This window comes from Rhodnius prolixus, unplaced genomic scaffold (genome assembly GCF_049639745.1).
Source record: "Rhodnius prolixus isolate KJV_2025 unplaced genomic scaffold, Rpr scaffold_1, whole genome shotgun sequence".
Taxonomy (NCBI): Eukaryota; Metazoa; Arthropoda; class Insecta; order Hemiptera; family Reduviidae; genus Rhodnius; species Rhodnius prolixus.
Window position 1 is genome coordinate 10638160 of NW_027411581.1, and position 13415 is coordinate 10651574.

Here is a 13415-nt window from a genome sequence, read left to right on the forward strand (position 1 = left end):
AGAGAGACAAACTTACAATAAAATTCTCAAAACATGAATTCATATCCTGTTGAGAACTGCCGACATTAGACATGCAAAACAGGGTTTGACCTTTGTCATTTTGTTTATTGTTTTCTTTCAATGAAAAATGATATGCGATCTATTTTTTAAACATTAGTTTAGTTTTAATCCGTAAGAGTACTCCCGATTAGTAATGTTATTGAAAGATGACATTATTTGAATGCAACTTCTAAAATAAAAAGTGAAGTAACACCCAATTTTTTGCTGGTAAGTTTTGCATCTATTAAAGTAATTCCGTTGGACGAAAGTTGCATATTATTGTCACGTTGCCCATGACTCTTGATGACTAAGTAGAATAATGATTTTAGCTGATAGAAGACAGGAAGTTACCGCAGAAAATTCAGATAACAGAAGGGGGAGAATAATAATTCTGAGTTAAGAGCTGGGGAAGTCTGTAATACTTTAGATCATTCTAATAACTTATCAACTTTCTTGAAGTTCATGAGAAATTGAATTGCAATCACGATTGAACGAAGCTGATTTAAACTCAAGAAAATTAACCATAAGATCTGAATTTTAATTTAACTCAAAAAACTCAGAAGAGTTTCTACTGGTCCATCAGACTCCAAACGAAAGGACGCAAACGATTTCAAGTTCGTCTGAAAAAAGAAGGCACACTCAGGACACTCCTCTATTTCAAACCAGCTTCATTCAACCGTCTTCAACAATCTCTCAACTTCATGAATCTACAGAAAAATGTGGACTAAGCTCTTATTGAAAGGAAAGACAAAGATGTTACTAAACAGAGTCTAGTTTTAAGAGCATTTGCACAGAATTTCTCTAATTTATTTTCATGTAGACGGTAGATTACTAAATTTATGAAATTTGTACACGAAATAAAATCCAAGAATGAAATACATATGTACTAAACTCCTACATCTGGTTAGTGGTCCGTGATTTAAATCGAAAGTTGTGAGCTGCTAATTAACTTCGAAGTCAAATTTGAGCAAAGTTGATCATATCACTCTTCGTACATTATTGTCAAGCAATCCTGGGTAAATCTTTAGAATAGCACCCCAGAGGCGTGGCCTAATTCGAAGTGATTCTGATTCGCTGTTACTATAGAACCCGCCATATTCAAATATAAATATAAAACTATTTCTTTATTTTATATTTACACTTAAATCTAGCGGGTTATATGGTAACAGCGAATCAGAATCACTTCGAATTATTTCTTTATTTCTTAATGGGGGGCTTCGCCCCCCACACCCCCTGATTTTTTTCTTAATGGGGGCTTCGCCCCCCATATACCCCCTCCTAACCTACCTATTCACCCTCACAAGATTCATTACAATAATTACACAGAACAACACAAAAGAAACTTACCTTATTCTGTGGAGTCCTTTTCCTGAGGAGGGTATACCTCTCGAACTCCCTCCAGATAATCTCTCATAAGTTTTTAAAAAAAACTGCAAATTTAAAACGCTCATACTCATAAAGTTACAAAAAAACGGCACCTCAGGTCACATACAGAGCACTCGCAGGAACTATTAATACATTAAACAGGAAGCAGTTGCTAGGCAGTAAGTGTACTGCGCACGCGTGCGAAACATAAGCGTTACGAAATTCGCACAACCCGAAACAGTTCATTGGCGGGAAGTAGTTTACATTTTCACCGGTAGGTGCGCTGTACTTCCCACCCCCTAAAAATAAACAGGTCACGCCCCCGGGGCGCTATTCTATAGATTAGCCCAATCCTGTACTTTAATCAAAATCTTTTTTTTATCTTTAAATTCCCAGTTAACAGATTTTCATCTAATTTGAACTTTGTTTATACATTGCTTTTTTTTTAATGTTAAATATGTAATAAGCTCACACTTACTATCTTATATCTTTTTAATCAGCTGTTTTTTTTGGACCTAGACTCTACTGGCTTACTATTACTATTACACTGTGAATGCAATGTAGGTTAATATTCAAGTTAAAAGATATTTTAGAAGAAGAAAATAAAGTAAAGTTAGGTGAAAATCATTGATTTGCCTTAGGAACAAAAAATAAATAAAATTAGAAGAACAAATTTATTATCAATTGTATTCGAAATTAAAATCACGTGGTAAGATCAAAGTGCTAAATTTGTAAACACTATTGGTGAGCTTTGGTTAGATTACTTAGTTGGATGTACTACTTTAATACTGCCTATTTTTGATCAGGTGAGTGTTAACTCAATTTCAAAAATATAAAATTCTCAATTAGATGGACATTCTATTCCTCACATACTTGTGTTTGTTTTTCATACTCACTATCTTTTTAAATAGTAAATCAGAAGAAAAAATTGTGAGACCTGCAATCATGGACCCTGAAGCACAAGATTTGATAGAAAAATCACCATCAGTACAGAATAAACGGACTTCCAATGTTAGACGTAAGTTAATTTGTTTAATTATTTATTATTTAAGGCGGTCTCATTAAGTTTTGTTGATTTCCAATAAAAAGAAATCATTACCCGCCGCTATTCGTAGAAGAATATTAAAAATGTGAACTCATTTTTATTCGTTTTTTATTAGCCATTGATGAATTAAATTATAAGGTAGTTGATTATTGAAAATTTACGAGTAATTTATTTCTGAAGTATGGTGTTGCTGGCAACATTAATGAAGTTGATGTTCTTTACAAGAAATAGAAGGACATGTACAATCTGGTGTAGTGAAACGAGAACTGCAGTTTAAATTATTTATTTAATTATTTCAAAAGTGTTTCTGTCTAAAAGCATAACTTTTTTTTTGCAACTAATTAGGGAATGAAGGGTTGGACTTTGACTAGGGATGATTTTAATTGAAGTGGAAGTACGATTGGGCATAATTTTCCAAATCGTGTTTTTACCATTTTTCATTTCAGAATTGAAAATACATAATATTTTAAAATCACCGTGAAGCAGAATATTTTATAAATGAAAATTCGCTAGGTGTTCTAATTAGACATTTACTTTCAATACTTTGACGCTAATTTAGCTGAAATTGATCTTTCTAAAGTATGCTTCACTTAGCTGTATCCTACTCTTTAAAAAAAATGGCTCCAATTGTTATTTCTAAATATTTTGTGCAGTGTACTTGCAAATAAAAAGACTTTCACAGAATTTTTTTTTTTTTTTGAAGATTCTCTGGGAAGTACAACTTTAAGCTCCCGGCCTCAGTGTACATTATACTACGTACTTCGTATTAAAGATTATTGAAAGCATTTCTAGAATTCAATACTTGATCAGAACTGCAATTTCACACAATTTGCTGCTGAAATTTTTGAAATTTCTTCAATTTTCTCTAAATGTGCTCATGATATTATGAACAATCACCATTTTTGAAACATCCTATCGAAAAAGAAAATGGTTTTAAGAGGGGATTGTGGGGGGGACAAAGGTTGAATTCTAAAATTAAAGCTACCTTTTACTAGTTTGACGTTGGTGCTGCTTGTGGTGGGCAGTAAAGCCGGCTTAATATCTAATTAATTTATAGTAGGCCCTATCATCCACATATTAAGGGCCAGTTAAAGAACACTTTGCCTATTGTAATCACTGCATTCGCCTCATTAATTATTCGTTATAATTATTAATAAAATATCAAAGTGCCCGCAGATTTCGCTGGTAAATAAAGTAATGAATCCTTCTTTCGGTTTTCCCACTTCCGCAAAAAGTGATTTTTAATCAGCTTGTTTGCCAAATATAATAAATATTTACCCCAAAAAATCAAGTTTTCAAAAATATTGCTCTTTAATATTTAAATGCCAAAGTTTTGTGAGGTTATTTTCATTGTAAAGAGGTTTGAAGCTCTGAGACCTCTACTAAGGATACGGATGTCCTATGACCAGGAATGGATCAAACAGCTCCTAGGATATCATTCAAGACAGGATATTTCCTGTTTTAAATATTAAATTTAATGCATCAAAACGTTCGCATCACAGTCCGTGCTACTGGGTGAGTTCCATCTCTCCGCAAAATATGGACAAGCACTCTTCTCCATCTGGCTTCTTTAGCCACCCTGCGGGGGTCTTCACATCCACTTCCGTTGACCGTTCTTATTCAGATTTCTGTCAATATTTTTTTAAGAAAATGTGGCTTCATATAATATTTTGAAAAGTGAGCCAAATGTAAGGATGTTGTCCACTTTAAAAGAAGATGTCTGTTTAAAAAATAACTCCAAATTCCTTAATCTGGGGTACATGTTAACCTGACCTCTAAATAAAGGTGCTTACAACAAAAAATTTTTTGTATTTAAGTAAAATCATCTGTACTGCTTGAATAATACCTCCATTGTTCTAGGAGAGATAACAATAACCCTTTTAGAGATGGTTCCCAAAATACAATACATTCTTAGAATACCTATCCTCTATTTATTGGCACACAAATTTTTATTGATGAAAGCAGTGCTATTTCTTTTTATCTTGAAAGAAATATTTTTATATAACATACTATATAAAAGATATTATTTATTTGATTAAAAAAAAAATGACAGCTTATCTTCTACTTACGCCACAATTATTATGAAGCAATATAATTTGACATAGTTTGTTCATATGGAGATTTAAACTGGAACGTTGTCTAGTATGTATAGAAAATGGCAACATATGTACGAGTAAAATCTCGTCGATTTGTTCTCTATGCTTTTTTTTAAAAGTTGGTTTATTTGAGAAAATGCGTTTAATATTGCATAAAATATGTAAACTAATGTTGGGACAGTCTACAGAAATACATGTTGGGATCAACATTTCGTTGGGAAATCTTCACAATAGTTTATGTAAATCCAGGTGAAGGGAAATGATCGTCTTATTTTTTAGGGCTCGCCTTAACGTTCTACTATCAAATTAGGTTATTATATCGTATCATTATTTCCGTCTGCATTTATCTCACTTTTCTTTTCGAATTTGAAATATTTTTTTTTAAACAATTCTTCGAGTTAAATCAAATCACCTGAATCATAAATTAACGTTTTGTTGCTGCCAACCATTACAGCTGGTTAAATAAGCTGGTTGATTTATTGTTTCGAGAATACCAACATTTTTACTCTTTTTTTTCACAATGATAGATTAGCAGAGTCATGATGAATGTTCAAATTGTCAATATAAAGTTTTTAAAATAAAGATCCGTTTTACAATTTGGTCTGTACATTGTGTGTTCGCCAGAGCGCTACTTCGGGAAAAGCGATTTTTAAGTAGCGCTTAAGTAGTTCTACAAATTTGTCTAATTAAAAGATTTTTCCGGAAAAAATAGATTAAAGACAGAGTGAGGAGGATGTTTGCGTTTTTCTCGTTTCTGTGCGGATTATAATCTCATTATAATCATTACTTGCTGCACTTAGAACTATTAAATATCAATATTAAGTTCCAAATTTGAAGATAATCGGTTTACTAAATCGATTTTTTAGCGCAAGTTTCAGAGAGCAGGAGAATGAAGAGAATAATTGCCTTCTCTCTTCAAGTCTCTTACTCTCGAAAGCACCTCTTCTTCTGTCATTACAGTCACATTAGCAACATTTCTTGGCAGTGTGACGATCTCTTCTTGAACTGTGATTCCACTTACTCAAAGCTTCAAAGAGAATAACTGCTTTCTCTCTCGTATTCTCTTAATCTTAAAAGTATCCCCCACTTTTGCACAATAAGCATTGGGACAGATTAGATAAACAATAAAAAAAAAAGACTGGTGCATTGTTAGAGTTGATCAAACAGTCGCAGTCAGACCCTCCTCTCCTTTGCAGATTATCACCTAAAGGTATTTATGTTGAGAGGTTCAATAACAAAAGCAAACATACGATCCCCCCCCAACCATAATATAATATTGTTAGTTTATTGTACGGCCATTTCGGTCAAGGTACAATTAACTTTTATTGTAAATATAGTTTGATGTAAGTTATTATTAACAAGAGTTCTCTTCATTCGCTCGAATATAGCTTATATATGATATAATAAAATGGTTTGATTATACAAGTATTTACATATGATATGTATATGATTATTTTCACTAGTCATCATACATACTATTTATACAAATAAGATTTCTGATCAAATTTACAAATATGGAAATGTTAAATCATTTAGCAAACTTTTATTTTTATTAATAAATTTTGTTTTAAACGACAAAATTATATTTCAGTAAGGTTTCTGTTGGCCAATCAGAATGATTATTACTCTTCACTCTTTTTATATTAGTACATTAAGATTGAAGATACCAAAAATGGTATTGAATTGAATTGTATCTGGCTGAGATATCTACCATTAGTAAATTAGTTTATTTAACCGCAAACAAATGAAAGCAAAATGCCGGGATATCGATTTAGCAATAGTCTACAATACAGACTCTTAACAGATACACTCTCTTTAGAGTTAAATTTGTACAAAGAGATACTGTAAAGCCCTAACAATGAGATACGATCGTAGCCGAAGGCGAGAACACAAAGCTAAGATCTTCTGAATCGATTCCAGCAGATGTGCCATTTCTACCACATTTGGTGCATAAATGGTCATTTATTGAAATGAAAGTGTTGTCTAGATGATTAGACGAATTCTGTATGAATTTAATTGGCTCGTGGATCCTATTAATTTTCTGTAAATGATTTGTCATTCCTTAATTTTTGTACACGATCAGCAATTTGTCAATGTATTTGGTGTTAAGAGTGAGAATAACTACAGTATTTTGTAGGCCTTTATTTTTAATCTCGATCGTGGTAATTCCAGTCAGGTTGGTTGTGCTAATCTCGCCATTTAACGCTACAAATAGTCACCATTGGTATTTTTTCTAGTTTGAGACCGATTTGTGCATTAACTGTGTACCAGTTTATAATGCTTGTACCAAGTAATATATTTATACGATATGCTGAATAAATTTTTGAAGTAATAACTGCTCCTTTCCGGAATCCCTTGAAAGATATTTGTGGCGAAGATTCTGAATTGATAATTAGACATAATAGTAGGGATAATTAAAATACCAGAAATAGCTCGACATACGGAGTAGATGCTTCAGCACTCAGTATTAAAGAAAGTCTTAGAAGGACTCCGATAGACGCAAAAGCTGTCCCAATTAAGGTAGCCAACGTGGAAAGTGATTTGAATGGGGTAGATGTCCGAAGGTGGTACCGGAAAGGAGAAAATGGTATTCTCTCTTGAATGAGGTTCCTTCCTGAAAGAGTGTAGCTCCAATGATAATAATCATTGAAAGGTAAGAGATTAAATCGACTCATAGTCTAGCAAACCAGAACCATGATAGACAGAGCAAGACAGTGTTGCCTCAAAGTGAGAAGACTACACGAATCAATGAAAGATACTCCTTAATATGTGCTCTCTCACAGCGGATGCTGCTACAACAGCCATTAAAGATAAATAACAAAGAAAAACCATAACAATTGGAAGTTAAAAGGTTTTTTTTTTCAATCCTAATTCATTTTTCTCTCAACTTTTTACTATGGGTGCCATTTTATTTGATAAATGTGCACTCCACAAATTGAGCACACCTAAAATTCACTTTTGCTTTGCACTGAAATCGTCACTTCATTTTGGGATTACCACCTACCTTTCCAAAAGTAGAACAAGAAGTCTGTGACCCGCTTGGGAGGGAGTGTTTCTCTGAGTCAATGCTGTGGTATTAACACCGGAGGTGGTCGTTTCAAAGTGCCGACACTTCTATAACCTTTAATCAGTATTGTTTTCTGCTACAGTTGGTCTGGAAGGAAATTCAGTCTATTCCACTCTTCTAACTACCACTTGTAAAGTTTTATAACTAGTAAAAGTGGCACTGACCACCTACTTATGTAATATTTCCGCCGGACACGCATAGTACGGATAATTTTTTAATCCTAATTTCACTAAAACTGGTACAGACTCACTCACGCCAATTTCTTTTGAAAATTATTTTTTAAATGATCCATTTATTTTTATTTGTAACTGTAAAATTTAAAGCAAGCAAATCTGTTATTAGTGAGTGACTTATGGAGAAGATACCACATCATTGTGATAGATGAACAAGGGTTCAGTGGCGCTTCAGTCGAGAGGAAAATTGGGTAAGGTCAGGGTTGAAAGTAAAAGCTTTCAAAGGATTGTGATGATGATAGGATTAAAGGAATTGTTTAGTAGCCGAATTTTATTAGATCAGGTACGAAGAAAATGGATAGGTCCTTTTTCTGTGGAGACATATCAAGAAGCTTTTGATTTTTCAAAAGATTTTGGATTGTAAGAATTAGAGTGAATAAATGTTTGAAATGCTTAGCGCAACCGTACACCTGGAGTCTGGAAATTGCAACACAGTTTGATACAAAGTAAGTTCGAAGTTGTAATAAAACTTGCTGATGGTTTACCGAGTAATCTTTGATAGTAGCATACGAAATCTCTGTTAAGTTTCATACTTTTCAGTCTGATATGAAGATTCCAAATTAGTCCATACGTAAACTCAGCTACACTCTGTCCATATGTTAGCAATGTATTATTAAATTGAACATTAGGAGAGGTAAAGAGTGAAAGTGGTTTGTATACATTTCTGTTTGTTCATCTCTTTTTCTTCCATTTTTATTTTCTTGAGAGCCCAAGATTAGTTCGGCATGGAAAGGGAGAGTAAAAGGGTCCTAATTTATACACAATTTAATCTGTTGATCTTCCTTTGCTCTGCTAGAACAGTAACTTCAACCTCTGATGATGATATTAAATTCTTATTGTTCTATATCAAGAATTTATCTTCAAACTCCGAATTTTGCTAAACATATTCAGTTCTTAATATAAATTAAATATTTAATTATTTGAAAAACTACTGACAATTGCATCACTTAAATAGACTAGCCTAGATTATTTGTCTAAAAAGCCATTAGAAGTTTCTTTTTTAGTTAATCAATAAATCTTTAGTTCAAAACACTTTACAGCAACCCAATAAAACTAGCACTATATTTCTTTTTCATTTTTCATATTATTCATTTTCTTCTTTTCTCAGTCTGTCCTCTCGTTCTAATCTTCCACTTGTTCGTACTCCCTTTCCTTTTTTTATTCATTTTTCCAGAAAAGTTGAAAAATCACTTACTTTTAATTATTTAGTTTACCTAAATAGGCTCAAGTTTTTATTATAATTTTATAATTACTTGAAGGACAACTCTTTGTGGAAAGTCAATTTAAATCCAATATAAAGGAATTACAAAAAGCTAAACAGTTTTTAGGACAGCCCTAAAAATATTATAACAATTTTTAATAAGTTCATTTTTTCTTTTGAATACACGGCTTCCATCTGTTAATCTTTGATTATAAGTTTCTTTTTGTTGATTAATTTTGAATGGGGTGATTGAACTGAAAGTAAATTTAATATTATATAACCAAAAAAGCAAGTTTAATTAAATGTGAAATCAAAGATAGTAAAATTGATCTAACGTAAGAACAAATAGAAAAGAATTATTTTTTCTGAGAATCTAAAAAAAAATAAAGAAAGAAAAAGAGATTGAACGTTATGTAAGAAACCGGCCGGTAATAAAGTACCAATTACAAATATATAATTACTATTTACACAAATAGAGCAATTCCGTATTATTGCAATAAAGTTGTATTTAATTTACAAAATCATTAAAATTTGAATAGCTGTAATAGTTGTTTTACTTTTTTAAAACAGATATAGGAGAATATTAAAGTTAACTATGTATTGGTCAACTGAGGATTATCTAATGGTCGCGAGTAAATAATATATTTTTTTTCTTGAAGAATCTAAATAAATTGGTCACCAAAAAGTAAATATTAGTAATGAGAAGCCATAAATGGTGACTGTACTTGTGCAACTTTACTAGAATTCACTTTTTTCGACTAATCTGGGTAAATAAAACCTAATTTGTTATCTTTGCTAGTTGTAGCTATAAGCTATAGCCGTTAATCGTAGGAATAATGCCGGTTGAAATTGAGGCACAGTGCTTAATATCTCTATCTGGATAGCTTTATTTCAAGTAAATAAAAAAAAAAAAAGCATTCGGATTATTTAGTGGCTCAGTGTGAACACATAGATTACTGCAAAGTATGGATTCTGATTCTTCTATAAATGGATAACCACATTGAAATCCATAACTGTCTGCTGAGTAGTTTGTGCAGGTGATGCGTGTAGAAGAAGAGGTTTGTATAGATTGGTTAGTTCTTGTTACTTTGTTGGCGCACAATATAAGAATACTGCCAAGTCTAGGACATAGCCATGTCCGAGTAATGATAACTTAGTAAATCTCAGAATACGGGCCAATGTCATTCAGACAGAGATATGTAGATACTGAGATTATAATAAAAAGATAATCATTTTCAGCGTCGTGGTTTCTTCAAACAAACTGGCGTTCTCTGAAGAGATGTTAAGGCCTGTTTTTTTTTTCAGAAAGAAGTTCGGCTCTTTTCTGAGAAGAAAACTTCCGAGTCTTTAGAGCGAGATTCCCGCTCCAAACTCAGTAACAAACAGACAGAACAAAGCGCTAACCGCTAGTTAAAGCTGATTCAGACTCCATAAATCTACTACCTCCAAATCCTTCAATCCCTACCAATCCCTGGTATTACCAATGAAAACTCCATTTTATGTAACCAACAAGCCTTCTCCGACCGAGAGATGTAATCCTAAAGCGAATTCCCTTCACTTTTTTGTCCACTAAGCCTTCTCCAGCGCCCATTCCAAACACATCCCGATTACCTATTTACTTCTTTATTTATCCTAGTGTCTAGTAAACATCATTTATACTTTTTTACATAATAATAGCTTTTACCTATTTACAAACATTTCATTGAACTTAATACTCTTTAATAATCACTTTTTGAAATAATCCTTGAGCAGGAAACCTGAGGAAATTATATAGGAATAAAATAGAAACGGAAACACGATTTACTTAACTTGTCCACTTATTTCTATCTAGAAGGCAGAATGTTGCTTCCTTAATTTAGAGTGTTCCTATTTATACAAAACTCTAAAGAAATGTATAAAACAGGATCAATCATCAGACCGACTATTAATTTGCCACGCGCATTCCCTCCGACTGTAGTCGGTCGACAAAACATCACGTCCAGAAATGAAGCTTGACCCTTTTTCGTCCCGGTCCAAACCTCGGCTCGACTTATCAATTTTAAAGGAAGTTATTTCAGTTGGAATAGATTGCCACATACTATTAGTAATGCACGAGCAGCTAGAGAAAACATCACCATCGTCTGGCATCCATTTAAAATAAATAAATAAAAATATACTGTAAAGTTTTTTACCAGGCAATGCTGGTAGCAGTTGTTGTTTGTGTAGTTCTTTTTAGATCGGTTGTGAACAGTAGATGAGGGTTACATCTATGCGAGTGTAACAGCAAGTTAATACCTACTGTTACCTTTTCTATTCAGTATGAATATTCACAAACTTTGTTTTGTTATTTCAAATTTAGATATTCTACTAAATACTTGTTCAAACTTTTTCGAGAGAATCTTCCCCCCTGAGAATTTGAATTTATTTATTTATTTTTTAAACATCCATTTATTTATTTGTAACTGTAAAATTGAACCTAGAATCAAACGACATTTGTTGAAGATACCCAGTGATAAACACTAAGATGATCTCGAGGCCACTGGCACTTTAGTCCTCTAAAGACTTGAAAGGTGTTGTACAAGAGGATTGTGATGATAAAATAAGGAGTAGGGCAATCTTTGGTAGCGGAATTTTATCAGATCGGGTACGAAGGGACCATTATGTAGGATTTTATCAGATACTTAATAAAAGTTTACTAATTTAACAGTTCTGCTTTGGTGGTTTCGTCTTAAAATAGTTTATTGCCAGGTTCCTATATTAAATATAAATTCACATTCAATGAGTTTTCAAATTTTGGTGATATGCTAATCACACAGATTTGATCGCCAAACGTAACTTAATTAACGTAAATTAATTTTAATTTTCGCATATAACACCTACAAGGTCATAGTTACTGAACTGAAAAATTCTTCAATGAATTGTTTCTCTATTATTATTACTAATAACTAATTATTAGTAAAATAATTATTAATAAATCATTGAAAAACAAAACCTTGAAGAAAAACAACTAGATGATGAAGGAAATATACTTAAAATAAATTATTTTCCAAGTGGCATCCTGTTTCAGAACGAGGCTGATCTTCCATTTAGTTAACTCTGTAACTGCAAAGTTTTCTATGTAGTTTCACATTTCAATAACAATTGCATTTAATTTTTCTTTGCTGAAAGATAGAATTTAATCTAGGAAAGCTGCTATGCAATAGAACAATCAAAGCAGCTAACTCTGTTTTTCCATAAGGTTAAACATTAATATTATTTTTATACGATCAATTTTAATCAAAGTTTATACTCTATTTAAATTTATTCTATGACAATTATTTTTAATGCATCATTCAACTCAGCTGAAAGCTTTGGAAAAACCAATTTAGAAAAATGATTGTCTTTCTCTTTGTTCGAGTCTAATTGGGTTCGGTGTAACTGGGGATCAGCTGGATTCCATGAAATTTTCTTTTAGTGTTCAGCTTAACTTTTACAGTTTTTTCCCCTCGTTTAGCTGTGTTTCAACCAGCGCATTGATGCTGTTAGTAACAATGGTAATAGTGAACAGTAGAAGTAAACGAGTGGAGAAGTTACTCAGTGGTAACACAACAAAACACTGAAATACTCACTCTCTTCCCTAGAGAGGAGGCCACGGTCTTGTTGGATTGTCAGGAAGAGTTCTAGAAGAAAGATTTTGAGCTAGAAGAGAATTTGAGTGTGATTGTAGGTTGTTACAGTTTCTGTATCGTGTTTTAAGCGACTTGGGTAATAAAAGAAATATTAAGATCTGCATGTATATACCGGGGTGGAGACGTAAAAAGGAGCGTTAACTATGTTTCGAAGTATAAGAAAATACTGTCTCAGTCATCCGGAAGTGTGAATTTGCATTTTTATCATTTTTGGTTATTTCCTAGGCAGTTGCCAGAGGAATTCACTTGAATGTGGATAAACCGGTATGTATGGTAGTCTTAACTGTCAGTTTGGTTTGTAACCTTTTTTGTTTGCTTTTGTTTCTTTTTGTCAAAGAATGCAGCATTATTCTGGAACATTGTAATCTTTCTTTAAACCATAATATTTAAATTACAATGAACATGTACATACATATATTGGTGAATTAAAATCAATGGTTCAGGTCAATTTTGTTAAAAATTAGAAAAAGTCTTCTAAGTAACAACATCAGATTTTCTAGTTATTATTAGACTATGGCTCCACGTTAACAAGTCTTAGAAGTGAGAGCAGAATATAATTCTAACAATCTGGCGACTACGAGCTTCCATTAAAGTTGAATTCGGTTTAGAAAGATCAACTTTGACGTGAAAGAAACGGTCAGTGATAGTGCCGGATGATTGAACATCAGTTACAAAGTGGGTCGCTTTCATTTCGTCCTACCACAGTGATACTAACTACAACT

The 13415-nt window shown here is 32.6% G+C and overlaps 1 protein-coding gene across 1 annotated transcript in view; it reads left to right on the plus strand.

Moving 5' to 3' along the window:
* Positions 1 to 1844: 1844 nt before the first annotated feature.
* The window catches only part of Drip (aquaporin homolog protein drip), a 51859-nt gene continuing 40288 nt past the window's right edge, over positions 1845 to 13415 (plus strand). Inside the window, exons 1-2 of the mRNA XM_074112695.1 lie at positions 1845 to 2210; positions 2316 to 2422. Coding sequence (XP_073968796.1) covers positions 2350 to 2422 — 73 coding nt within the window. The 5' untranslated portion in view covers positions 1845 to 2210; positions 2316 to 2349. The remainder of the gene's footprint in view (positions 2211 to 2315; positions 2423 to 13415) is intronic.